This window comes from Podarcis bocagei, assembly GCF_964188305.1.
Source record: "Podarcis bocagei genome assembly, chromosome: 3".
Classification (NCBI taxonomy): domain Eukaryota; kingdom Metazoa; phylum Chordata; class Lepidosauria; order Squamata; family Lacertidae; genus Podarcis; species Podarcis bocagei.
In genome coordinates this window covers 95364402-95391902 of record NC_138127.1, presented here as the reverse complement: position 1 = coordinate 95391902, position 27501 = coordinate 95364402, and the positions used below count along the sequence as shown (strand labels likewise).

The window sequence follows — 27501 nt, the reverse complement described above, 5'->3', positions numbered from 1 at the left end:
CGCCTGCACCTGTGCCGGATCCTCAGGAGCAGGCACCAGGTGAATCCACTCCGGCTCCGGAGGTGGTTGAGGACTCAGTGCCTACAGGTGAGTCTCCTCCTGGCTCCAGTAACCCTTCAGCCTCTCCTGAACTGCAGAGGCTCAGGGCAGAGAGGCGAAGGAAACTGGTTTCTCCCAGGAGGAGTGCTCACCTTAAGGCCAGGAGAGGCGGGTCTCCTGGGAGCCGGGACCGCCCCTGGCCTCAGAGAAGATAAAGGCCAGTCAGCCCGGTCCCAGGTTGCGGGAGCAACGTCGTTGAAGAGCTGTTTCGGCCAGCATCCAGTCCTGTTCCCCCAGAGTTCCTGTCCTTGTCCGGCTTCTCGCTGTGGACCCCGCTTCGCCCGAGGAGGACTGTCTGCCGACCCTCAACTCAGCTCCTGGACCTCGGCCCACGGTAACCTCCGCCCTGGACCAGCACAATGGGACTTTGCCCTCCCCTCCCCTCCTCATGCCTTCCTCAAATCTGCTCAGGGGGTCAGGAGAACCCCCAGAGCAGTGTGTGGGGAGAAAAGAGGGGAGATCGTTCTATCTGGTAAGTAGAAATGCTTGCGCTGATGGAATGACCACCTTAGTATGGAGTTGAATTCCACCCAAAGTTCTCAGTTTGGAGGATACTAATAGGTGTATTAAGAAGATCAAACCTATCCATTCTTAAGGAAATTAGTCCTGAGTGCTCACTGGAAGGACAGATCCTGAAGCTGAGACTCCAATACTTTGGCCACCTCATGTGAAGAGAAGACTCCCTGGAAAAGACCCTGATGTTGGGAAAGATGGAGGGCACAAGGAGAAGGGGACGACAGAGGACGAGATGGTTGGATAGTGTTCTCGAAGCTACCAGCATGAGTTTGACCAAACTGCGGGAGGCTGTGGAAGACAGAAGTGCCTGGTGTGCTCTGGTCCATGGGGTCACGAAGAGTCGGACATAACTAAACAACTAAACAACAACAATAGGTGTATTCTTTTGTGGCTTGTAAACATAGGCAATAATCAAACATAGATTTACACCATCTTTTCAAGGGCAAACAAATAGCAAAAATGAGTACAGCCTGCTTTAAAGCACACTGATCCACACAGAAACTGAACTATCCACTTAAGTAAGCGGAGGTACGCGCTGCCTCACCAACCAACAAGTATGCAAAGCAACACAGTTGCACCACCCTTCACAAGTGACGGTGTGCACAGTTCTCTTCAGCCAATGATTTAAAATGAAGAGTTCGACCTCTGGAATGCTGCGCTGGAGACAAGATCCATTTCCCTTTTCCAAAATGCATTTGTCACCCTTAAAAATCTGGAAAGGGTTATGTTTTTCTATACCAGAATACAACTGAATCCTGTTGGAATAAATGGGGTTTGAGCTATCAGATGAGCTTGAAAATGACAGACTAAATGTGAAAGGTATATTGGCTAGTATTTGAGCCTCAATATGACCTAAAGCAAGAACCAACATTTTTCCTCCTCTGAGACCAAAAAATACACATCCATCCATCTAACAAACAGCATATACCAGAGCTATTATCACCTAAAGGCTCTTTTGACATTTCAAGACAATTTACTAGTAAAATGAGATTAGAGAAGCTGTTGTATCTTCAAAATTAACTGTTGGGACAAAGCTACATAGAGAATTGAGACTGTAACTTAATATCCACTTCCATTGAACTGGAATTATAATATAAACTATGTTTTCCCAGATTAATAAAACTCAATTTATTCTAAATCATTTTCCCTTTGGGGCGAATTAGCTGAAGTGTTAAGGTCCATATTTAATATCTGCAGCAGGGACAAAATATTAAAGTGAGATGAAGTATGCTATTACAGCTTTATTTCAAAAAGACTTACACACAGCAAAGATATCATCTAGAGCAATCGCAATAAAGCAGAAATCCATCAATACAGATTAAAACAGAGACAGACTTCTCTGGCTTCTAGAGTATACAAGAAAGGCCTCAAAAAGCAAAGGACAAAGATGATGTCTCCCATAAGGGGACAATTAGAACTGTCCTACAAGCTTAAAAGTCAGCATCTAAAAGGTTAAGGTGATTGTCAAAGCATTTACAGTTTCATATTTCCTTCAGACTTAGAAGTCTTCTGTGGCACACCCCTTAAGCAAACTCTAGCTCAGCTGGCAACGCAAAGGAACATCTCGCTTTCCACGTTCTTCTGGAGTCTCCTGGATCTTATAGCTTCTTTGACTAGCAATTCAGGACATGCTTTTGTTCCAGATCTAACATCTGTTCCTGTTGGAGATCCAAAATAATTCATAATAGTTGGCAATGTGTTAAAAATAACTCTGTTCTGTCCAAGATCCTGAAATGAAAACTTTGCCTCATCCTTTCAGGTCAAGAATTTTTATTACCCACAATGCCTCCCCCACCCCCATGAGCCCAGGCAGAGTCCCCGTCCAAAGAATGAAAGGAAAAAACTTCCATTTACAGATTCAAACAGGAGAGGCCAAAAGAGCAGCACTTATTAGCTATTTGAAACATGGTATGCCTTCCTGTGTGGAAGAATGTATGCAATAGATTTCAAAGAAATACTGAAAGCAATGAATTAAATTCCTGACAGGAACTATTCTGAAAAGCCAGTGTAGATTTGGGATTCAAAAGTAACATTTTCCATACATATATTCCTCTGCACAGGAATAATATAGTGGAATCATCCAAAAAGATCCCATTTATGAGCCACTGAAACTCTTATCTGCTCCGCCAAATGACACCCCTTTTCAATATACTTTAGGCTTGCATTATTTACCAATACTGGGAAGAGTAAGACATATGATTACATTCACAAAGTACCTACAAATATATATACAGTATATCCACAACTTATGCATGTTTAACTTGTTTACATTCAGTTATGTGTTCATGGCAAAAAATAAAAAATAAATAAAATGGGAGTGGAAAGGTGGAGTTCCAGGAATCAGCCTGGACAGCTCAGTTGGTTAGAGCATGGTGCTGATCACGCCAATGAGGGAGGTTTGATCCCTGTATGGGACAGCTGCTTATTCCTGCACTGCAGGAGGTTGGACTAGATGATCCTTGGGGTCCCTTCCAACTACATGATTCTATAAAAAATGACTTTGGCAATCCCACCCAACACTGAACCCCATGTGTTTGGACTGTACACAATTTTGGCTTTAAGTGCAATCCCCGGAATATAACCCCCACATAAGTTGCAGGCTTACTGTAATACATAACTTAGTTTGAAATTTATAATTTACCTTTCTGGACCACGGCAAAATATATATTTGATGTTAAGTCTAAATGCTTCATAGGCAACTGCCTTACAAGAGTTCATATCAAGTGCCACTAATTTTCAAGATACTGTGAATTGACTTTGTGTGCTTTAGCTTTTTAAAGGATAACATTGGTCAGTAAGCTAAAAGTTAGGAGCACAAACTTCCAATGGTATCTGGTCTTTCAACATAACAAACTGCAGAGAATATGCTGAAGTCCATGGCCTTGCAAACTCATTTGGAGGCAATATATAAAGCACTTTCCCCCACAGTCCTAGCAGCACATCAGACTCTTCAGTTCGATTCCTCACTACTGCATTTGACAACTGCCACATTTATTGGAATCTTCGCCATCAAGCCTTATCCATTTCTTCTCAATTTCAACCTGTAATATGAAAGCAAAAAGGTTGTATTCTTTTTACAAAGCAGTAACATTACTGAAGCTCTTGACACTATACCCAGTGAACCAATAGCTAGCATTCTAATCCTATTAAAAATTAGATGACAATAATGAACCGGGACTTGTGTAACCAGCAATCACCTGCTAGTGTAGAAGCCATGTTTGTTTATAGCATAAGAACACAAGAAATCCTGCAGCACTTTGTTGCAAATTAAAAGCTGCAGAGTGCATGAGGTTTATCAAAATCTACCTCATCAGATACATACCCCAAGTAGAAAACAAAATATAAGAACAAGAGGAAAAGTAAATACTATTATAAAAATATTGATTAAACTTACATCCTACCCTCTGTCCTAGGACCCTAGGTTACAATGCTATAAATATAAAACAATCAATACTGAAGCAGAAATTTAAAAACTAACAACATAATAGGTAAAACATGTATCAATTTTCTGCAGTGCAAGTATCAATCTTCAGTAAACAGAATCCTACTCTGAGTTTGAGTTGAAAGCTAACCCTACACGTTTCAGTTTTAAACTGCTTTTTCACTAGCTAAGTCTGTACGGTATGAAACTATATTTCAGTTTCCTTACCCCCCCCCCCCCCGGTCCCAAAATAGGTTTATCTTTGCATTTTACTGCAGTCCCTCAAAGCTGCCATGCTACAGTAGAACTGAAAACTTAAGTTCCTACAGGCTTAACGTCTCTAAGATTCAGTTCTTGAGCTATAGGTTTTTACAAGATACACCCTACTGACAGTTAGCTCGTGGCCCAGAATGCCTTTATTGTGCCTTCGTGACCATTTTAGCTGATGCTTTAATAAATAAATGGGTGATACCAAGCTTTTCCTTGCATAGCTGCCTGACTTGCTTTGTTGCCTTGATGCTCCATCAGACTAAAAAACAAAACAAGAGGACAAGAAGATTACCTGGCAGTTGTAACATGCTTTACGTATCACATGTTTCTGGGGTTGGATGTCACTCTCGATGCCCAATGATTTAACTTCAGTTCCGGAAGCACATGCATCAGGCACCACAAACTGCACTGTGGCAAAGGGATACCAATCAGAGGGGATTTCCTGATCCGATCCAAGTTCTAGCTTGTAAGACAAACTGTGCGGATGATCTGGACCTTGAGAAAAGGATGGAGGGAATGTCACAGGAATTTTAGCCAAGACAAGTAGCTGAGAGAACAATCAAGTTACTGGAGGTTTTTGCTAAGCTGTGTTTAAGTAGAGCAACCCAATGAAAGAGGAAAGTAGCTCAGCAGGTCACAAGCACCATCAATGCCTGGTTTAAAAAAAGGAGCATTTGCTCCCATTCAAAGCTGCTCTTTGTATCTCGGAAGGCTAGAAACACTTTTATAATTCACCATCACAAACAGCTCAATATTACATGAAATTATTCACCATTTCAAGTATACTCCATCAGCAGTAATCCCCACCAAACACCTTCATTCTAACACATAGTCCACATGGGCTTTTGCCCCTTAATTTCCCCATCTGCAAGTTACTGTCAGAGCGTAGTCACTTGTACACCAATGTACCAATATGGTTTGACAATATGGTTGTCAGTATGGTTGATAAAGAAACAGAAGCTCCAGTTCAGGCACAGACAGTTATACTTTATAGGTTGCATAGACCCATTTAAATTAAGGGAGCTAATTTAGCCAAAGACATTAATTTGAATGGGTCTACTCTGAGTATGACTAGCATTGGCTACAACCTTAAGGCATCACCTTTCTCAGTGGCAACTATTTAGAAAACTACAGTTATTAAATCACACAGATTCTATTTATTTTGTGAATGCCTCTATAGCAAAAAGCTCCCTGCAGAAGCAAGCAAGAAAAGAATTAAGGCAATTACACTAAGTCCGCAACTTATGCAAGGGTTATGTTCCAGAAATCATGCCTAAAGCCAAAATCACGTCAAAACATATTGGGTTCAATGGTGGGTGGGATTGCCAAAATCTTTTTTCCCTGGACACCCGCCCTCTTTCCACTTTTTTTTCTCTGCCAAGTGCGTAAATCTTAATTTGCGTAAGTTAAATGTGCATAATCTGCGGGCTTATTGTACTCCATTAATGTGCAAACTTTGTTCATCTAAGAGCAACCCAAAAAACTTCACTGAGAGCTGTTTAAACCACCAAGAGGTTTTAGTCTTCACAAAGCTTTGCCAATGTATGAAAACGTTGGCCAGGATGCCTGAGGATCTGAGGCTTAAAATTAATGATACAGGATTTGACATCATCAAACAACAGGTGCTTCTACAATAAGCCTCTAGCAGAGATTCAGTGAAGATGCTTATGATTCAACTGAATCTGATGGAATTTACTTTAGAATGCATCTTAAGTATATGGGTAATCATTAAAATTCCATAATGGGTATGTTAAAATATGCAGTGAAGTATGTCTTGGGTATCAGAAAGAGAAAGTAAACTGGGAATTTTATCTTCAGTGAAGGATATAGTACACACAAACATGTGTACTTCAACCTAAACTGATCCTTTTTGAAATAAAAAGCAGCTTCAAAGTAGAAGCAATCTAGCATAAGAGTCTTGTGGCAAGTGTGGGGAGGAGTTAGCCTCTCTCTTCCTGTCTCTGCATCCTCTCCCACAAACATCACCCAAGGAGGTTTTAATGGAGGCATCTGCATACAATGTTTCACCCAATTTTTAAACACTATTTATATTTATCCAGCACTTGATTAGGAATGTACATTTAGCCAAGTAATCAGGGCATCTTTTCTAATCAGGCAGAAAAGGAAAGATTTCTAATACAAAAACAGCAGGAGGCAGGCGCCAACTTAGAAGTAGTATTCCCTCTCCTCTCTTACACAGTAGGGACTGACTTAAAATGTTGAAATTCATACATATGCCATCTAAAAAAACAAAAAGTATGCAGAAAAATGTTTCTTACTCAAAATGCTAATGTATGCATACTTAATTATTCTAGTACTGTAATGCATAGGGTCAATCAACTAAAACTTTAAGGAGGCAACAGCCCTATTTTTCACTTCACAATCTTATTACTACTTTATACAGTAGTTCACTGTTCCCACTTCAAAGACACTCTCCCAGCCTCAGATCTTTTCATTTGCAATAGGAGGGAAATGCAACAGCACAATAAAAAGGAGGGGAATATAGGGAAATAACATTTAGGAAATTGTCCCTATAAATGCCAGGTAATGTTATGTAAGCAGAGTGTCCAACTGTTCAGGCAACCGTTGGAGTTCCATGAATTGTTACCTAATAATCATAACTGATATGGAAACCAACCAACTAGAAATCCCATAAAATAAACACTCAAGAGCTCAATTTGGCATTCCACATTGACCGCTCACAGCATGTATTAGACCAGGGGTGGGATTTTTATTCTTAATTTTGTTTGCTTATATTCTCTATTATATCAAATCCTTTAACAATTTACTATAAACTTGAAAAGAAGAGCAGTGAGGCCATGCTGCCAAGAAAGCATTTCCTGGAACAAGGCAGACATATTACCAGCAGTTATTGGAAAATCCAATGTGAAAATAATCTAGGAACTAGACCCCATGTGATTTCATTTAAAAATGATTAAGAAAGATTGTGGTTAAGGGATCATTGTTTCAATTTGGATTTGAAGTCACATTTCTCCCATAGTTTTGAGTTAAAGTCACATTTCTGCCATATTTACATCCTATCAACAATGGCCTTGCTTTAGAAAGCTATTAGCAAGCTGCCATTCTTTTCCTCATGCAAAGCTGTATTTGTTTTGGTAGTGGAAACTTTATGCAGTCTGGATGAACACCCATTCACACAACATTGGATCTCACTCATTTTCATTACTATAGATTCCAGACTGAACCCAGGGACTTGAAGACCTTGCTTGCAGACTCAATTTTCCTTTTGTCAAATTGGGGAAAATGTGTCACATAGGAAGATGCTAAAAGACTCCATGCCTCCATAAACACATACATTAATTGTGTAAGCTAAACATTTGAAGAGGGCTATGATACGACAACAGCATAGCAATGTTGGCTGTGGCCTCTCAAAAATTGCAAATGTCTTGCTATCTATGCTATACTGTAGTCTGGAAACATGCATATGAGCTAGGCCTTATCTTATTTCCCTCGTTGGGCATTATGTTTGACCTTTAGATTAAACAATAAGCAGACTTCACTTTCATAATTGATTACAATTGTTTCAAATTTAAAATCTTTTCCAGTGCAGGGGAAATCCATTATTTATCTATCACTAGCAACTCTTCCAAGTAACACTTTCACTTAACTTTGCTCTTATGCAATTTTTAAATCTACCCCACTACAGTGACAAAGGGAAACTGACATCAAGAATCACAAAACAGAGAAACCAGTAGGAGAACACTTCAATCTCCCAGGACATTCTATACAAGATCTCAAAGTAGCTGTTTTACTACAAAGGATTTCAGAAATAGACTGGAAAGAGAAGCTGCTGAATTGCAACTCATTACCAATCTTAAAACCATGGAGAGACCTGGTCTGAACAAAGACATTGGATTCTTATCTCATTATACATGACTAAGCCATTTCTCACCTTCTCACCCCTTGCCTTTTCCTGTAAGACCTATTACAGTCGTTAAGAGTCGTCAACAGGCTCATCTCAGCTATCTGCCAATCTCCCATTCCCACCACCCTTCTGAGTAATACCCCTCCCCACCTTCTCACTATATAGAAGGATCTGGCAACTTCTGTTTCAGTGTATCTGAAGAAGTGTGCATGCACATGAAAGCTCATACCAAGAACTAACTTAGTTGGTCTTTAAGGTGCTACTGGAAGGAATTTTTTTTATTTTGACAAAGGGAAACTTAGTCCTTGTATTAGTTAAAGAGTTGTTTTAAAGTTATGATATTTTCATCTGTCTCATCCCCAGCATTTTTAAAATGCACAAATATACCTACATACATTCCTGGAAGAGATGAATCATCCTAATCACCAAAGGACACTAAGTGTCTGATACTTCATGCATAATGTTTCTTTCCTCCAGAGAGCTAGCAAGTATGTATGTATGTGTGTGCCACCACATACAAAGTGGGTTTAAATCATATACCCCGGTGTACTCCTGAAATCAGATTGTTACAATAGCCAATGTACCTTTCACCTGACGGTTTCACTTCCTTTATTTTGATGCAAACTCAAGTTACTATTATTTATACCTTTATACCCTGAAAGGCTTGCCTACTGCAATATACAACATATAGGGCTGCACTCTATTATTATGTTACTGAAGAATGTGACAGCCAACTCCCTAATGACTCTCAATGACTGGCTGGCTGGCAACCAAATGGAGCCATTCTATGCAGGCTTTTCCCATAGCCAAGGACCTGTCATATGAACAGGCCTTCATAGCAGTATTTTTTAAATCATAATTATAGAAGAGTATTTTAAATTATTACTAAAGCTACATCATTTTAAAAGTTATTTTTGTATGTTGAAAACACAAACCAACAGGACCATATATAATCTCAAACTGCTCCACACCTTCAATTTCAACTAAGACTGAAATACAGAACTTACTGCTGAGCAGGCATATACAGGATTATATCCTGTATTATATTAGATCACTTCCCCTATCACTGGCGGAAAGGTTATAGCATACTTGGCCATGATAAAAAGCTTGAGTGCTTGTGCTACACTAGATATTTATATAATGAAATATTAGTAGAACAGAAGTGTAACTGGAGGCCGTCTCTTGTCGCTGTGGATATTCCAGCACTAACATGGACTGAATGCATTAGCTAGTCCACCAGCATAGCACTAGAGGATATTTCTTTCCAAAGTAGATCTAGTATGTCAGCTGCAATGGACTTAACAGAACTCAAGAATCTCAAGAAAAGGCTGGCAGTACAGTCATCTAACTGTTACAATACTGCTCTCTTTTGGTTGACAGAGGCTATGTCAGTAGATAGAGTGAAAAATATTCTTTACAATCTGCACTCCAGACCACATATTTCCAAAATTCAGAACCAGAAATACCACAAAAAGTTCTATTTTGCATAAATATACAGTGGTGCCTCGCAAGACGAAAATAATCCGTTCCGCGAGTCTCTTCGTCTAGCGGTTTTTTCGTCTTGCGAAGCAACCCTATTAGCGGATTAGCGGATTAGCGCTATTAGCGGTTTAGCGGATTAGCGGCTATTAAAGGCTTAGCGGCTAAAAGGCTATTAGCGGCTTAGAAAAAGGGGGGAGCGAAAAAAAATTGGAACACTCGCAAGACGTTTTCGTCTTGCGAAGCAAGCCCATAGGGAAATTCGTCTTGCGAAGCAGCTCAAAAACGGAAAACCCTTTCGTCTAGCGGGTTTTCCGTCTTGCGAGGCATTCGTCTTGCGGGGCACCACTGTATCGCTTATTCTACCATGTTGTTCCTTTAGAAAGCTCAGACCAGAGACAAACACTGATTAGGCATACTTAAGCAGTGTTTGTCTCTGGTCTGAGCTTTCTAAAGGAACAACATGGAAGAATAAGAGATGCCAACAGAACTAATTATTCCAATTCATTTACAGTGGTACCTTGGTTGCCAAACGGCTTGGCTTCTGAACAAATCAGCTCCCGAACGCCACAAACCCAGAAATGAGTGTTCCGGTTTGCGAACATTTTTCGGAAGCCGAACGTCCAACGCGGCTTGCGCAGCTTCCGATTGAGTGCAGGAAGCTCCTGCAGCCAATCAGAAGCCGTGCCTTGGTTTTTGAACGGTTCCGGGAGTCGAATGGACTCCTGCAACAGATTAAGTTTGACAACCAAGGTACCACTGTACTGGAAGAATTCATACTACAAAATGAGGTGTGGGGTTTCACTGCCATGTGTTGAACTTTGGCTCTTTCCGATAACTATGCTGCATGATTATGCTTTTACTTAGCAACATAATGCAACACAGCTCACAGAATACATTTTTTTAAACATATGCTATTTTTAGTGTGCGGTACACACAAATGAGTATGCAACATGAAAGTAAAAAAGTCTGTTGTATGTTTCCATGTGTACCTCCTTCTTATCATTTTACGTAGGTCTCTACAGTGGTGCCCCGCAAGACGAAATTAATTCGTTCCGCAATTTTTGTCGTCTAGCGAATTTTTCGTCTTGCGAAGCACGAAATCCCATAGGAATGCATTGAAAATCAATTAATGCGTTCCTATGGTCAAAAAAGGTGCAAACAAAGCCGAATTTGGTACAACAACAGTTTATTAACTGCTCTTTAAAGTCACACATACTGTAAAGAGCAGTTCAAAAATTGAAGGGAAAATAAATTAACTTTATAAACAAAACATGTCTTTGTTTTTAGACAAAGGAAACAAAGCCGCGAGACGTTTTCGTCTTGCGAAGCAAGCCCATAGGGAAATTTCGTCTTGCGAGGCAAATCGCGAACGGAAAAACCTTTCGTCTAGCGAGTTTTTTGTCTTGCGAGGCATTCGTCTTGCGGGGCACTACTGTATTTTTAAATTTCTCAGTAAGTTGCAATATTTCTAAAAACAGCAATTAGACAAGCTATTATTACTTTCTTATTTTTGCTTTTAATGATCATACATATTTTACATTCTGTAACTTTTTAAATTTGTTGTCTGTGGACAATAAGTAAATTATATTCTTATATCACCTTCAAAGTAATGCAAAAGATCAGTTGTAGAATGGCCTCTATGCATTGCCATTTCCAAGGACAACAGAATTTCTTCCTGCAATCTAACATGAATATTTTTATTTTTTTTACTTTTTGCATACTTTTGAAGATGCAGAGATGCACTTCATACCTGGAAAGGTGATATCAAATTTATATGGATGTCCAAGATGGAAAGACACCAGTTCCAGAACAATTTATAAATTCTTACCCCTACACACTTCCTTTTCCAATATCAATATACATTGTAGTACATGCAGTGAATTTACAGAAGTTAATTGTAGCCACCTAGGGAGAGGGAGTTTGATTCCTGGATCTAATAAAGCAAAATCCCAGAATATGAATGAAACAAAATAAACACTTTCAAATATGAAGGTGCCGAGACTTCTTAAACGGAATGTGAAAAGCAGGCCTAATTATCACTTGGCTTGAATCAAGCATCTATCAGAGCTGCTTTGTTAGGTTGGTGTGGTTAAAATATTCAGATTTCTAAAGCACAGGAATGTGTGCTATATCAAGAGTGTCTTTCTTTTTCCCAGCTCAATAGCACACACAATTCACCATCTGCAGCCTTCATGCCATACATTTTAATCAATTGGCCAGTAAAATCTCTGGAGTCGTCATATTGGTAACCCACTCTGAGAAAATGCAATTCCCTTTCAGCACAGCTTTATACCATTTTTAGAAAAAATCTTTATATAAAACAAATATTTACTTGAGTTTTTATCTGGAAGTCTGTCAATCTTCCACACAATAGCTCTATAGGCACTTTCATATTTGGCTGTTCCAATTGAGACCTGTATTACAGGATCAGATTCAATCTCAGTTAAAGAGCCAAGACATGTTCTTCTGTTCATTTTTGCTTTCAGAGACTTCTGTCTTTGGAGGTTCATGGTCCAAAGAGTTTTAATCCACTGTGAGGGAATAGGAAAGTGTACCATAATACTTTCACAGGGTTTCATGGAATTTGAATGCACTGAAGTCAGAGCAGAAGAGGACATGTTTATGAAAGCTTGCAGTTCAACATAAGCTCCTTGTACTACCACCATGGCCTTGACAGAAAATGGAAGATCAGCTCCATTATACCATGTCCTGAAACGCATCAGTTCTAACCTACAGCCTTCTGTAGGTGTAAATTTAATTATCCTTGACTGCTCAAATTCTTGTTTTTTCACACATTGATGGAAGTGATAGTCAATGATTTCAATCCATTTTTTCGCATCCTTTTCAAAGTAGTGCTCATCTTTCCTCTGAAGCTCCAGATCATTCAGTGTCAAAAAACACTCAGAGTTTCCATTCACAAAACTCAAGCAATAAATATGGGTGATGACAGAACTTTCAACTAGCTTCCCTTCTGCTTTAGTGATCCTCCCTGTAAAGTTGTCCACTATCTCCAGGATCATTTCCTGTTCTTCATAGTGTTTTTTTGGTTTTGAAATAACAGGAAGCTTCATTAACTCTTCCTCCACTATCACCAGGAAGTCAGTGAAGTCATTGTAATCAGTCGTTCCCAGCTTTAGCATCTGTTCTATCTCTGGTTCATGAACCACTTCAGCTTTGGGATGATACTTCTTTCTCTCCACATAAGACACATGCTCAATTTTCACAGTATGGATTTTCCCAGAGATACTGCAGTTCTCTAGCTTGGGTTCTGAAAGTTTACAAAATGGCTGCAGCTGAAATTCTTTGAAAGGTTTCTCAAGGCCCTTTTCATAATACATTTGTAGGATTCCTCCGGGTAAGACCTTAAGGTATATAGGCCCCCACTGCCTTGATGACATCATATTCTTCTTTTCGGGAATCCTCAACATGAAAGGCCAGCCATCTTTTCTTTGGCTGCTGAAGAGGCTGTGTGGAAGAAACGAAGAAAAAACATCTCCTGTATACATGTATGGCATGGCTGTCAGAGTCCTTTCATTATCTGAAGTATCAGTTTGCAAGTGCTCAAGCCTCTCACAAATATAGTGGAATGATCCCTGATTGAGACTTTTCTGATCAGGGAACCTGTCCTTTTCACTGGAAGAGCCACTATCCTTTTCAAGGTTTGCATCCTTTTTGTGCACATTGATGGATGTATCTGGTGAATCTTCTGACCAAAATGGACTCGCAAAAGCACAGTCATTCTGAATGTATTGGAAGAATGTTTCTGATTCCAGGGAATCTTCTGATTTCTTTGCGCTTTCCTGATGAGTGGCATTTGCACCATTTAATGGCTCTGAGACTGAACATTCTGAGTGATGCTGAGCCTGCGAGGTACCAGTAAGTTTTTGAGAAGATGGCCCACCCACTGACAGAATATTAATGTTGGATGACAACTCTGGAATAGGATAAAGGTGCTGAATTCCAGATTTTGAAAATAAAGGGCTGACCGAATAATCTTTAGTGGGTGTACATAGTGGAGAATTGCTAGGAGGTCCAGGGCTAAAGTAATAGTCAACTACAGGAGAGGAAAGAGGAGTATTGCTGGAAGATGGAGATTGGCTCAAGGAATCAGGCATTTTAGGTAGATGGAGTTTAAGCCCGTTTGCTTTGCAGGCACTATGACTTCCCCCTGCTTTCTGAGGAGAATGGAATAGGGGTTCATCTTCAAATGTAACCCAATTTGCAGGATTCGTTGTAAACATCTTGTTGGAACAAGTTGGAGATACACAGCTGAAGTCTCACTTGCAAATCATCTGTTTAAAAAGAGAAAATGGAATGTGTAAGAAAATGCGTACTATCTTTCTAAGAGCACATCCCCATGACAGACCAGTTTCAAGCCTTTGAGGAATCCTTGAAATTGTGATTGTGAATGAACTGGAGAACCTCCAAACCACAGCACTCTCCCAGAACTACAACTCCCAGGGTTTTATGGCTAGAATAGTGAAACTGATTTTAAATGAGCATAATAGATATTTTCATCAGCCCTAGACATCTTATACCTTGGAGCCTAGTGGTTCTTAATGAATGGCAAAGATGACAAATCCAAAAGGGAGCAACCAATTCTGAATAGCCAAAAAAATTGTGGGGACTCACCTTATACAAATATGGATATGCAATATATTTCTACTTTATTTGCAGTAATTTACGATAATGCAGGGTAGGGACAAAAAAAAGAAAGGCATTTTCTCTACCCCGGATTGCTGATATTGACAAGCTTGTATTATCAGTGGCTACAAAAACCAAGGATACAAGGCAAGAGCTTATTTTGATAGGCATACAAAGAAAACATATTTGTGGGCGATATTTGTATCCTAGTGTCCGTGGGCACTTCCAAACAGCTTGCTTATACAGTAGAGGATTCATTATTGTATTGTTTGCATAAAGTTTGCAGAGAGCTTAGACAATGACAGCTATTAACTGAGCATTCATTCCAATTTATTTGTGGGGAGGTTAGACGATGCTGAGTCAAGAAATCTTTATCACACACTTTTCAGTGCATTTTCCTTATCACAAAAAGGCCATGGCAGGGGAATAGATTTGTTTTGCAAGACTGCCAAATCAACTTTCATTGTACAACCTGAATTTACTGGTAAGTGCGCGCATACACCCACACTGATATTATATGAAAAGAAGCCTTAATTTCTTAATCATATGCTTCAATCAGGAGCTTGTTCATAATTACAATTCTGTTTCCTCTGCTAATGCAGTTTTGAGACAACACTTAATTTGGTCCCTCTTCATCAGGGTTATAAAGGCAATTATTCCCAAAACATTTTTTTTACAAAATGCAATATACTAAAGAAGCATGGAGATAATATAAAATGTTTGTTTAGTAAAGGGCTTCAGGATTATATACAATATAGTGTAGTCCCAATTATTTTAGTGTAATGCTCAAGAACAAATGGTTTGAATTCCTTTTTGGAATTCTAGTTTTTGCAAGTTGCCAAGTATTTAATGCTCCAGCCAATAAACACAATAAGATAGACTTTTTCCAGATGAAATCCTTCTCTGTGGTGTCTATTCCTATGCCTGTCAACAGAATTACAGTTATCACTTATTACTTTGCCAGCATCGCCCAGGGTGCTGTGGGATTGGGGGGGGGCAAGAGCCACTGGGAGGCTTAACTGCCTTTGTTTGGGTCCATGAAGCGTTTGAGAGATGTTGGAAGTAAGCAGAGAGGAGAATTCTTGACCACCAACTTAAGGAGACTGGGCCAGCTGATCCTGAAGAAAGTGTCCCCAGATAAAAACTTGTGGCAGGACTCTGATTTGCAGTTTGGGATAGAGGGTGAAATGGACTGGCCCGGACTTCCGGTCGGCGCCAGCGTTTAATGGCGGTCCTCTCTCCGAGCTCCGGAGGAGGACTGCTCCGCAAGTTCGGGTCTGACCCGCTACGGCAAGCGGGGGACCCCTAAAATCACAGGCGCGGAAGCCTGTGAACAAGGAGATTCGGTGGGCACCAGAAGCGCCCCCCTTTACTGCGAAAGAGCCTTTTTAAAGGCTCTGGAACGGCATCGGGAGTGAGCGCGGTGCTGAGAGTTGCAACCCAGCCTGCGGAGCGAAGCCGCATCGCCATGAACGGAGAGCGCCGATTCCTTCCTGTAAATTGAACTGCATTGAAAAACCCGTCAGTAGGACAAGACAACTACCTGGGACTTTAAAAATTAAATTTAAAATTCGGCCGAAAACGGGGAAGGTTAAAATTAAGGAAGTCTGCCTTCCCCCGACTGCATGACTGACAAAGCAACGAAACATAAAGCTGCATCTCAATGAGAATAATTGTATGACTGTTTAACCCTGGCATTAGATACGAGTCTCCCTTCTAGCAAGCAGGGGCAGAGGGGAGAAAAAGTGACTTTAACAACCTGCATGATTTATTGAAAGAAAAAAGTTCCGCTGCCTTAACCCCCTGAGATGGGCTGCCAAAATAAGGTACCAAGACAGTGAATTGCTTTTAGAAACTGCTTTTAGAAACTGGTTACTTGTTACCTGTTATTTGTTACAAAGTTTAACTGATACAAAGTTTGGGACTTTGCTGCAACAATTTACTGGACAGCGTTGACAGAGAAACTATACAGAAAAAGTGTTGCAGCATTTATATTGAAGCTGCTTGGTTTCTTTGTTCTTTGTTCTTGTTTCCTTTACTTGGACATTTTGGATTGCTCCCTCTAGAGGGTTGAACAGTAACAGTTGCAACGCAATAGAATAAGACAGAGGAATTTTCCAGTAGGAAATTGCTCCTGTGAGAACGTCCTTGGGACATGAGTGGCCCAGCAGATGAGATAACAACCAGAGCTAAAGCAAAACAACAGCAAAAGAAAAGGGGCTCAATATCAAGTTTAACACCGGCAGGAGCAGCTGGGCAAGAGAAAGTGACAGCCGCTTCCATGGATTCAATGACACAGGCATTGCTCAAGATAAACCAATCTTTAGAAGCTTTAACAAAGCAGAGTACAGAAAATTCACAAAAACTCACAGAATTAACAGCAAGGTTGGACTTGAACACGAAAAGTGTGACATCTAATACGCAATCCATAAATAAGCTGATTGAAGAAAATTCTGCAACACGCAAGATTGCAGAGGATGCCAGAAACATTGCTGAAGAGACACAGGGAAAATTAGAACCAATCTCCAAAAAAGTGTATGAACATGATGCGGCTCTGTCTTTGATGGAATTACAGAGGAAATGAAAAGTGTTGATCGGAAATTAAAAAAGATCTAGAAATATGGTCAAATTTGAAACTGTCAATGTTAGGCCGAATTGCAGTTATTAAGATGAATGTATTGCCTAGAATGTTATTTTTGTTTCAAACATTGCAAATCCTTGACAAGATGGAATGTTTCAAGAGGTGGCAGAAGGATATTTCGAAATTCGTCTGGCAGGGCAAAAACCCCAGAATAAAATTTAAGATTTTAACGGATGCAAAGGAAAGAGGGGGATTTGCCCTGCCGGACTTAAAGTTGTACTACGAAGCAGCAGCGTTCTGCTGGCTGAAAGAGTGGATGCTCCTCGAGAATACAGATATCTTGGATTTGGAAGGTTTTAATAACGCATTTGGTTGGCATGCATATTTATGGTATGACAAAATTAAGGTGCATAGGGCCTTTAAAAATCACATTGTCAGGAAAGCTTTATATAATGTTTGGATAAGATATAAAGATCTGTTGGAAAATAAAACCCCTAGATGGTTGTCACCTTTGGAGGCTAAATCGCTGAAAAAACTCAATATGGAGGCCAAATGGCCGAAGTATTGGGAAATTTTGGAACAAGATGGAGATAAGTTGAAGTTACAGAGTCATGAGAAATTGAAACCTAAAGTACGAGACTGGCTCCATTATTATCAAATAATGGAGGTGTATAAACAAGACAGGAAAATTGGCTTCCAGGTGGAGAAATCAAAATTAGAAACTGAACTGTTAGAACCCAATACTAAGAATTTGTCAAGAATGTATAATTTGCTGCTGAAATGGAATACACAAGATGAAACAGTTAAATCAGCTATGATTAAGTGGGCTCAGGACATTGGTCATAACATTATGTTTGCTGACTGGGAATGGTTGTGGAACACCGGGATAAAATTCACGGCATGTAATGCCTTAAAAGAAAATATTATGAAAATGATTTATAGGTGGTACACAACCCCAGTCAAGCTAGCAAAAATCTATCATTTGCCTGATAATAAGTGTTGGAAATGTAAAGAGACTGAAGGTACTTTTTACCACCTTTGGTGGACATGCCCGAAGATTAAGGCCTTTTGGGAGATGATATATAATGAAATGAAAAAGGTACTTAAATGTACCTTTACTAAGAAACCAGAGGCCTTTCTCTTGGGCATTGTCGGCCAATTGGTGCTAAAGAAAGACAGAACTTTCTTTATGTATGCTACGACAGCAGCAAGAATACTCATTGCAAAGTATTGGAAGACACAAGATCTACCCACTCTGGAAGAATGGCAGATGAAAGTGATGGACTATATGACACTAGCTGAGTTGACCGGCAGAATCCGTGATCAGGGGAAAGAGTCGGTGGAAGAAGATTGGAAGAAATTTAAAATCTATCGTAAGAACTATTATAAAATGGATGAATGTTAAAATGTCGAGGTTTCGAGAAGAAAAAAAGAGATTACAGCGACATAAGACTAAGTTGAAGGAAAAATTAGTAAGACGTATGTTTGATAAAATCTAGATAGAAGTTGCTGAAATAATTTTGGACATTGGGATGCACGAAGGGGAGGTATGGGGGAGTCCGAGAAGCAAGGGATATGAAAAAAAGGTTATGAAACTATGCATGTTTGTTTGTCTTTTTATTTGTTTGTACTGTTTAAAATTTTTTTTTGTAAAATCAATAAAAAATTTATAAAAAAAAAAAGAAATGGACTGGCCCAGGGACAGCAAGAAGAAGAGATGAAGGGGATCATCTGAGGCACTTTCTTTATTCCTCTTAACAGCCCATCACCTCATCTGGAAGTTAGCTTGGCTATTCCAAGAATAGAAGTGGGCCAGGCATACAGTCTAACCCGTCCCACTCAAAAAAACCCCCAAAAAACCTCTATTATTTGTCTGTTAATATATGTGTGATTTTTTTCCTGTTTTACAAAAGCCATTTCCTGTTGCCCTTCTGAAAAAGAATCTTGCACATGTTTGCAGTTTAGGTATTATGGACAGCAGATGTACTAATACAGATCAAAGCAGAACCCTGCATTAAATTTCTGGTGTTAAGGTTTTGCACACGTGCTCTGTCATATTAATTAAATGTATCAGTTTTTGTTCCTTCTGATTTCATGATAAATGTTAAGTTCCACAAGAGTCATGAACACCTTTCTCTTCACTTGCTGCATTAGAATGGCATTCTGCTTCACCATGAAGTTAACAGCTCTGGAGAAAAATGGAGCCAGTCTTAAAGAAACACAAGCACAGCTACAGCTTCTAATTCTTCCAATTCCTGAGCTCTTTATCACTAACAAGCCTGCCACAGAATAATTAAATATTAAATATTAAAGCTGCGGCTGGACAAAGGAGCCTGGAGATCAGTTGTGCCAGTGAGCAAAGAAGCATGGAGATGAGGCGTGTCCGTGGGCAAAGATACATGGAGATCAGGCAGGTGGGGAGCATGAAGATTGGGCTTGTGGCTAGGCAAAGGAGCATGGAGATTGGACATGCAGTAAGTCAGGCACACGCACACACACACACACACACACACACACACACACACAGAAGAGAGCAAGGGAGGAAAGAGGCTGAATGACACAGGCCAATGTGATGGGTCTTATTTTTACTTTGTGACATCTGGGAGGGAAGTCAGCGATTCAGCATCAGCAGTGGCTTCATGAAACTGTGCTTTCTGCCAGCTGCTTCCAGGCAAAGGCATGTTGCACAGACACACACATGGTGTGATTCACGATGTATTGCCAGGTTAATTGTTTTTAAATGGTTATCATGATGTGGTCTAGAAACCAGTATTGAACAATTTATCAGTATATTGTTCAGCCCTACTGGCCACCAGGCAATAGCTTTTCCCATCTGCCTTGTCTCACCCTCCAGCCCTAGGAACCTTCAGAATGGAGCTGCTGCCATGGGCATTGTGTGTATGTGTATTTTAATGAACTGAATAAAATAGAAGATTATGAGTCATGGGGATGGGGAGTGTGTGTATATGAATTCAACTGTGCTTAATTTACTTTTTGGCTGCTATTTTGTTAATGTTGTTAATATTGTTTTATAAATTATGAATGCTGTAGTACTTTATGAATTCTATGACTTTTATTGTAATTGTGCTGTTTATCTTTTTTTCAGTTGTTTTGTTAATGGTGTTTTATAGACGATTTCATTATTTTATATTATTTATTTGGGATGTTCTCTTATGTTATTGTTACTAAGCCACTTTTCAATTCATTTGAATGAAAAGTGGCATAGAAATATAATAAATCAAATCGAATCTGGTCTGGTCTGGTCTGGTCTGGTCTCAGAGCTAGCTGCTAGGCATGTGGGCTCAAGCTCATCTTTAATCACCAATATGATTCAGAGCAAGGGATGCTGGTGGCGCTGTGGTCTAAACCACAGAGCCTAGGGCTTGCCGATCAGAGGGTTGGCAGTTCGAATCCCCGCGACGGGGTGAGCTCCTGTTGCTCGGTCCCTGCTCCTGCCAACCTAGCAGTTCGAAAGCACATCAAAGTGCAAGTAGATAAATAGGTACCACTCTGGCGGGAAGGTAAATGGCGTTTCCGTGCGCTGCTCTGGTTCGCCAGAAGCAGCTTAGTCATGCTGGCCACATGACCCAGAAGCTGTACGCTGGCTCCCTCGGCCAGTAAAGCGAGATGAGTGCCGCAACCCGAGTCATCCGCGACTGGACTTAATGGTTAGGGGTCCCTTTACCTTTATGATTCAGAGCATAAAGCACTGAAACAAGACCTGGTACACCTGAGTAAAATGCAGCGGGGGGGGAGAGAGATCTGCATGCACACAGGCAGCTTGAGTGAACATCAAGTTTGAATTCAAGCAGCTCTTCCCTATGCAGATTTGAAGATTTTACCCTTTGAATAGTAAGCACTGAACATGACAGTTAAAATGTTTCAAGGAAACAAAAAGATGCATGCATAAATCCCAAGTTTCTCGGAAGTGCTGACCTATATAAATGCAGCAGAAAGATATCACTGACCCTCCCATGTATGTGTAAAGCACTAATATGCATGCAGATTATAATCCAAAAACACACAAAGCTAAATTTATCAGGTGTTTGTATGGTGTGATCACTCAGCAATTTGCATCATGTTCCCAATCTGAACAGTTAGAGGGAAGAGTTTATCACTTTATTGCTTTTAAAGCAGGACAGAGTGTCAAGACAACAATCCTACAATTTCTGGTGTACAACACTTTAATATTCCTCCCTACACTGTTCCTTTAGGGTTTCTGACAAAGATCCAAACTGGATGATCCTTAGGACTGAACCCTGTTCCTTCTACATGCAAAAGTGCTATCATCCCTTTAAAACCAATCTGCTAGGTTTGAACTGCTTAAAAACCTCAAAGCAATGCAACTGTCTCGAGTTATTAACCGAGAAAAGTCAGGAAGTTCATATGTGTGTGTTAAGTAAGGACAAAATGCCAGTCTTAACTTGGAATTTCCTGCTAGTTTGATTTACATTCCAAATATTGCTTAAGTTCAACTTCTGGCTATGCCTCACCATGGCTGATGAGCTATTTTTATCCTCTTCCCTAACCACAACTATTTATACCAAAGAGTAATACTCTCTTTTCCATCAAAACACATAAAGCAGAGAAACACTTCTAGAAGTTTTGTGAAATAAAAATCATGGTCGAACATCTCACACACTTTGTATCCCTCAATGTTTATAAGATTCACAAATACTGTATGCCTTCTAGTTTAGGTGGCTTTAAAAAAAAAGTTTAACAGCATCATGATTTTTCAGATAAAGGAGTGTTTCATCTGAGTATAAGGGAAAATCCACAAGTATACAGAATCAATGGAAACTTATGTCTCTTTGTGTATACTGCATAAGTCAGGTGTGTATTATTATTATTATTATTATTATTATTATTATTATTATTATTATTATTATTATTATTATTAAAAATGGGCACAGGATTCAGCATCACAGACACCAAACAAGATGCAATGCAGGCAAGTTAGATCTCCCACTTTTTTAAAAAGTTGCAGCCATAGAAACCACAAATTCAGAAAGGGTCCAGGGTGGGTAGATTACCGGTAATCATTTCTCACACATACAGAAAGCATCCTCCTTGAAGCTACTATTTGCTGTGTAGGTAGAATATTGAATATCCTGTTGTACATGACTTTGATGGCCTGTTGTACATGACTTTGATGGCCTGAGGCTGTGAAGCAGTTTATGAATTTGTAAAATAAACTGAAAATAATTATGCTTTCCCACAAAGAACAAACAACTGTAGGTGGGGCACAATTTAAAGTAGGCTTTTCCTATTGGAATAGGAACTGGAATTCACAACTAGTTTTGCCAAAGGCTTTCCAACCCCTTCCCACGATTCTCAGAAGCAGAACATAGTATACAAAAAAGTTAAAATATATAGGCACATCAGCTTGATTTGTGTAACAGTGTAACATAATTCCATTTTTCTTGGTGCACGGGTTACCTTTGTATAGACTTTTGATTGATTTATTTAGTACAAAGTTCAGACAACCCTGGCTAATAGGACCAAAAAAATAAGAATGATTGGAATGCAACTGCCTTTCACAATAAAGGAGCTTGGCTGTCAGCTTGTCTGAAATCTAAAGTGAGTTTAAATCAGAGTAGCTGAGATGGCTATCAGTTGATAGCAATGTATGGTCAATGATATGAGGAAATTGATATGAGGTAATTCTACCCTTGTGCAAATCATATTGGTAGAAACTGGAAGAGTTAATCTCTGAACACTTCTTGGCTCCTCCATACAGCCTTGCACACAAAGTATTGGTTAGTAAAGTATACTTCCAAGATATGGTGGGTTGGCAAGACCTTTTATTCACCACAGATAGGCTGAAGGCAAGGCTCCTACCAACAATGAAAACAGGGGGGATATGGATAATCACTAGTAGTTTGTATAAGCCCAGTACTAAAGCTAGCTTTGAAAAACAGCTAACTGGCAACTACGGTAAGTAGGAATGCTGGTCAGCAAGCAATTTAGTACAGTCATTCTTCCCAGCCCTTCTGACTGTATTTTAACCACCATGAATACTGGTTGGCAATAGAAAAAGCTGACAACTTCGAGCACAGCCACTAACACAAGTAAGCCTCCCGTAAAACCTATCCTTTCTAAAGCAGCAGAACAGAAATTAATAATTTTGTAATTAAGGAACAAGTATTTAAAAAACCTAGCCACGTGATCCACTACCCTCAAGTGTGTTAGTGGAAAGCTGATGTTCCAAAACATCTCCATTTCTTAGCATTTTGTACAGCCAAATGCTCCCTCCTGCCACTGTGGAGGCTTTTCAGACATAATTTTCCACTCCCGTTGACCACAGCAAACTCTGGGGCTCTGTGCCAGCTGAAAATTTAGACCCAAGCTTGGCAATCAGAAACTAATGTTATCACAAAGTTGTTTGCTCTGAGGTTGACTATATTGGCACTGTTTTGCAAAGTTTTCATGAAGCTAACATCATTTTAAAGCTTCTGTACAACAATATATAACAAACCTAAATGGTGACTGTAAGCATAGGATGTAATAAACTCAGCACAGACTAGTGGTGAAAAAAATCTGGATTTGGAGCACAGGGTTCAAACACCTGCCAAACTCCAATTAGGCAAGTTTCTTGGCCTTAGTCTTGTCTGTAAAACAAGATAAAATTATTTATTTGTTACTAGCTATGGTGGCATCAAACATCCCTGCACTTTTCGAACATTACCTCTATCCTCCCTTCTGCCTCTTTTGATGGAAGATTGTGCTAATCATTTTAAAGCAGGTTAGCTAATGGCAACTAGCTGCCCTACCTGAACCTCTGTTTCATCAGGCATGCCCCTAGTTAAAGACACTTAACTCTTGTGCCAGTTGTGGACAACCTATAATATATTGGCTAACATGTAGACAAGTTTGTATATGGTTGATCCCAACTTGGGTGGAGAATTGCTCTACATATTCTTAACATGTCTTCCATCCTATAAAAGGTGTTTATAGATTGCTATACGAATTAGATGTTATTACTGTACAAAGTTTAATATATACAATAACTCAAACAGAAGCATGCCAGCACACACACAAACACTCAGGCGCACTGTTTAACTTTCAAAAATACTGAAACAGAGAAAACACACTTTCCTGAGCTAGCACCTAGCAAAAAGTCAAAGAATGCAGTGTTATCCCACAACCAGGGGTAGCTATTACCTCCAAAATTGGGACTGTTATATGTCCCATATAGAAAGCCACTCCCACAATGCATTCCCTTAATTCTGCTCCACCCCGATTTTCCATGTACATCATATACCTCTGAACACCAGTTGTGGATGCTGCCCTCATGTCATGTTTGTAAGTTTCTCAGAGATATCTGATGAGCCAGTACTGGAAACTGGAGTACAGAACCAGATAAAATAAAGTGGCTTGCCCAAGACAACACACTGTGAGCAGAGCAAAGTTGGAATCTGAAGCACAAGCCAGGTTCCCAAAACAATTTCTTTGCCAATTAGCCTTCTCCCAAAACATTTCACCTTTTGATTCTCCCAAAAGACTATTTGTTTCCAATATTAATTTCCCAATATATTTCATCCCACTTTCCACCCCTGTTTGTTCCCACTCCCCACAAGAAAAATAATAATCCATCACTACCAAAACAAAATACATCTGTTCACTTGCTTCACCTAGTTAAAGGAAAACAAAGGAGAAAATACAAGATAAAGAACTTGCACCATTCTCAAATCATTAGCCAACCATCAGGGAGGAAAACAAAGTCTTGTGGCACCTTAAAATTTTCAGCTGTGCTGCAACCAGCTAACATGGCTACAAATCTTTAGGGACAAGTAATTCTGGTACTTTTGTATCAATGTATTCACATGGCAACTGCAAACATTTTTACCCTTTTCAAAGTAGCAGATTCAGCGCACAAAGTACCGTATTTTTTGCTCTATAAGACTCACTTTTTCCCTCCTAAAAAGTAAGGGGAAATGTGTGTGCATCTTATGGAGCGAATGCAGGCTGCGCAGCTATCCCAGAAGCCAGAACAGCAAGAGGGATTGCTGCTTTCACTGCACAGCGATCCCTCTTGCTGTTCTGGCTTCTGAGATTCAGAATATTTTTTTCCTTGTTTTCCTCTTCCAAACACTAGGTGTGCTTTGTGGTCTGGAGCGTCTTATAGAGTGAAAAATACGGTAACTACAATTGCCTATAATAGAGAAAGGAAGCCTAAAAGAAAGTCAGTGTTTGGCCCTGAAGGAGAAGACAGGCTGAATCTTTGGATTTTGAGAAAGAAAGTGACCCCTCAGATTTAATACTTGAAGATTGCTATTTACAAACCTTTCCCAAATAAGTTATTAAAGGTAAAAAGCACTCACTGCAGAGCCGCAGTGTTTGGAATGCAAGTATTTCTACTGTGTAGAAAAAGGACAAACTTTCTATATCATTACTCTTTTAAATAACCATAACCCTCCAAATGAAGTGCATCCCTACAATTTCAATCTCAAGGTCATCCAACACATTTTAGCCACTGCCAATTCACCCTAAACAGGCACCTGGAATAGTGCAGGGCTAATTTTTTCCTTGCTTGCAAAGCATGCTTATAGCAGATAAATAAATACTCACAATCACAAACACAAACACAGATTATAGCCTCCTATTCACCTCTGGATCAAAGCACTGGAGTGGGGAGCCATCATTTTGACATTCTTTAAACCATTTAGTTGTCAGGACAACACTAGGTAAAATAACCTATACAGTGGTACCTTGGGTTACATACGCTTAAGGTTACAGACTCTGCTAACCCAGAAATAGTGCTTCAGGTTAAGAACTTTGCTTCAGGATGAGAACAGAAATCGTGCTCTGGTGGCGCGGCAGCAGCAGGAGTCCCCATTAGCTAAAGTGGTGCTTCAGGTTAAGAACAGTTTCAGGTTAAGAACAGACCTTTGGTGGGTAATGATAAGGATATAAATAGCTTCTAGCCACTGCAAGAACAAGAAAAAAGCGATGGCAGTTCTTCCAGTCCAGTTAGTGAGGGGGGCAGAGGATGGGGTGACTTGTAATGTCAAACAGCAAAGAAAGGCTTGAAATAAAAGCAGCATCCAACAGCTATGGAGAAAATGGAATTAATAGAGTTAGAAAGGACTGTGGAGGTCATCTAATCCAACCCGTTGCTTAGTATAGGAACTGCAGTGCAGTATGCAGAAATAGCTTCCCTGACAGATGGGTGCGCTCAAATACATCTAGTGAAGGAAGGCAGTCTTTTCCAGTGTTGAATAGCTCTTATTGTTAGGATGTTTCTTCTAATGTTTAGCCACAATCTGCTTTCTTTAACTTTCCACACCTTGGTTCTGGTCTTGCCCTTTGAAGCGACAGAGATTAAGTATTAGTGGGAAGAATAGTTTTTTTCACCCCCCAAGAAAAGGTATGTATTGTATGTGGTATATCCAGCTCAACCAAAGTGTGTGCTTGCACAAACACAAACTCTGAAACGAGGGGCAACTTTAAATTTTACAAGCACACTTTGAAACGAAGGAGATGCTGTAAAACCACCAGCATAGAACTACTCTTGCTGGAACAGAGCTGCTTCCCTAAAATCGGAAGGAAACAACCGAAGTCCTGTGCACTTTTACTTGGAAGTAAATTTCACAATGTCCCATAAAGGGCTCGCTCTTTATTGTCAATTACTGTTGTATTGTTTAGTTATTGTATGTTTGATTTGTTGGTTTTTTTGCTATGTAATGTCCTTTCTTTTTCTGTTTTTTCTGTTGTTTTTTTGCTCTATAGTGAATTGAAACTAATAAAAAGATTTTTTTTAAAAAAGGGCTCGCTCTCCCAGATAAGCGAACCGAGAATTACAACAGAATCAAAAAGAGCGTCGGGGGGGGGGGCCTTCAAAGCACTAAACGTGGCATAAAGATTTTCGCGGACCGAATCAGATGCGCGAAGTGTTGTCGCCGTTATCCTTTTCTGCCGGGGGGGGATGTAAACACTGAGGTGAAATGCAAAACGTTCGCCTGCGGCAATTTGAGTAAAACGCGTGTGAGGCATCTGCCTTGCTGGCAATGGCAATAAACGAAGTCGTGTGTCCCCCCCCCCCCACCTCCTTCTCCCCCTGGAGAGAGAAGCGGGGGGGGGGTCTTCCACGAATTTCCCCCAATAGTTACTCTCGGGGTAGGGATTTGAAGCAGATGTCCACACGGTCCACAGCCCCCACCCCCACCCAACCAGCAGAAACTTCAGGAGGAGCCCCTCACCCCCGACCCCATTGGAAGTCCGAGCAGCAATGCACATTTGCCATATAAATTGGGGGGGGGGAGTTCCTGTGAGACCGTTAAGCCCAGAGCTAATCGCACCATTATAACCCCCCCCCCCCCGCAGACAGGGGCTGCACCCTCCCCTCCCTCACACCCGTCCCCTCAGACACCCCTCTTTCCGAAGGGAGAAGCGCCCACCCGCCATCCTTACCGGCGCGGGCGCCTCTCAGAGCTCCGACGAGCGCACTGAGGGAACGCAGCAGGGAGAGAAGGGAGACGGCAGACTCTGCCCGGAGGAAGGCTGGCCGGGACCCAAACCCCAGCCTCGCCTGGCGCGGAGCCGAGGAGAGTCGCCGCCAGCTCCCTCCTTCTCTCCTCAAAACTTCAGGACGGGAGGCCC

At 40.4% G+C, this 27501-nt stretch overlaps 1 protein-coding gene across 3 annotated transcripts; it reads right to left on the bottom strand.

Annotated features, from left to right (window-relative positions):
* Positions 1-1841: 1841 nt before the first annotated feature.
* Positions 1842-27500, bottom strand: LOC308583984 (stonin-1-like). Of its 3 annotated transcripts, XR_014006498.1 has the most exons (5): positions 27313-27500; positions 12007-13966; positions 4599-4801; positions 3257-3656; positions 1842-2273 (listed from the first exon to the last, which is right to left on the bottom strand). XR_014006498.1 is itself a non-coding variant. In XM_081188552.1 (4 exons), exons 2-4 carry the CDS (start codon positions 13913-13915, stop codon positions 3582-3584), a joined length of 2187 nt encoding a protein of 728 aa, XP_081044678.1. In that variant the 5' UTR covers positions 13916-13966; positions 27313-27500; the 3' UTR covers positions 1842-3581. The 3 variants fall into 3 exon arrangements, 2 of the variants coding, with proteins under 2 accessions (XP_081044678.1, XP_081044679.1); XM_081188552.1 differs by having other exon boundaries at positions 1842-3656; XM_081188553.1 differs by lacking the exon at positions 27313-27500 and adding an exon at positions 25477-25643 and having other exon boundaries at positions 1842-3656.
* Position 27501: the final 1 nt, after the last annotated feature.

What these genes read in the sequence shown, in the direction of transcription:
- LOC308583984 (XM_081188552.1), bottom strand. Translation starts at nt 13,915, where the DNA reads ATGTTTACAACGAATCCTGCAAATTGGGTTACATTTGAAGATGAACCC. An exon ending in ACTTCCAGATAAAAACTCAA is followed by an intron (nt 4,802 to 12,006) that starts GTAAATATTTGT and finishes CCTTTTCTCAAG; the next exon opens with GTCCAGATCATCCGCACAGT. An exon ending in AAGCATGTTACAACTGCCAG is followed by an intron (nt 3,657 to 4,598) that starts GTAATCTTCTTG and finishes TTCATATTACAG; the next exon opens with GTTGAAATTGAGAAGAAATG.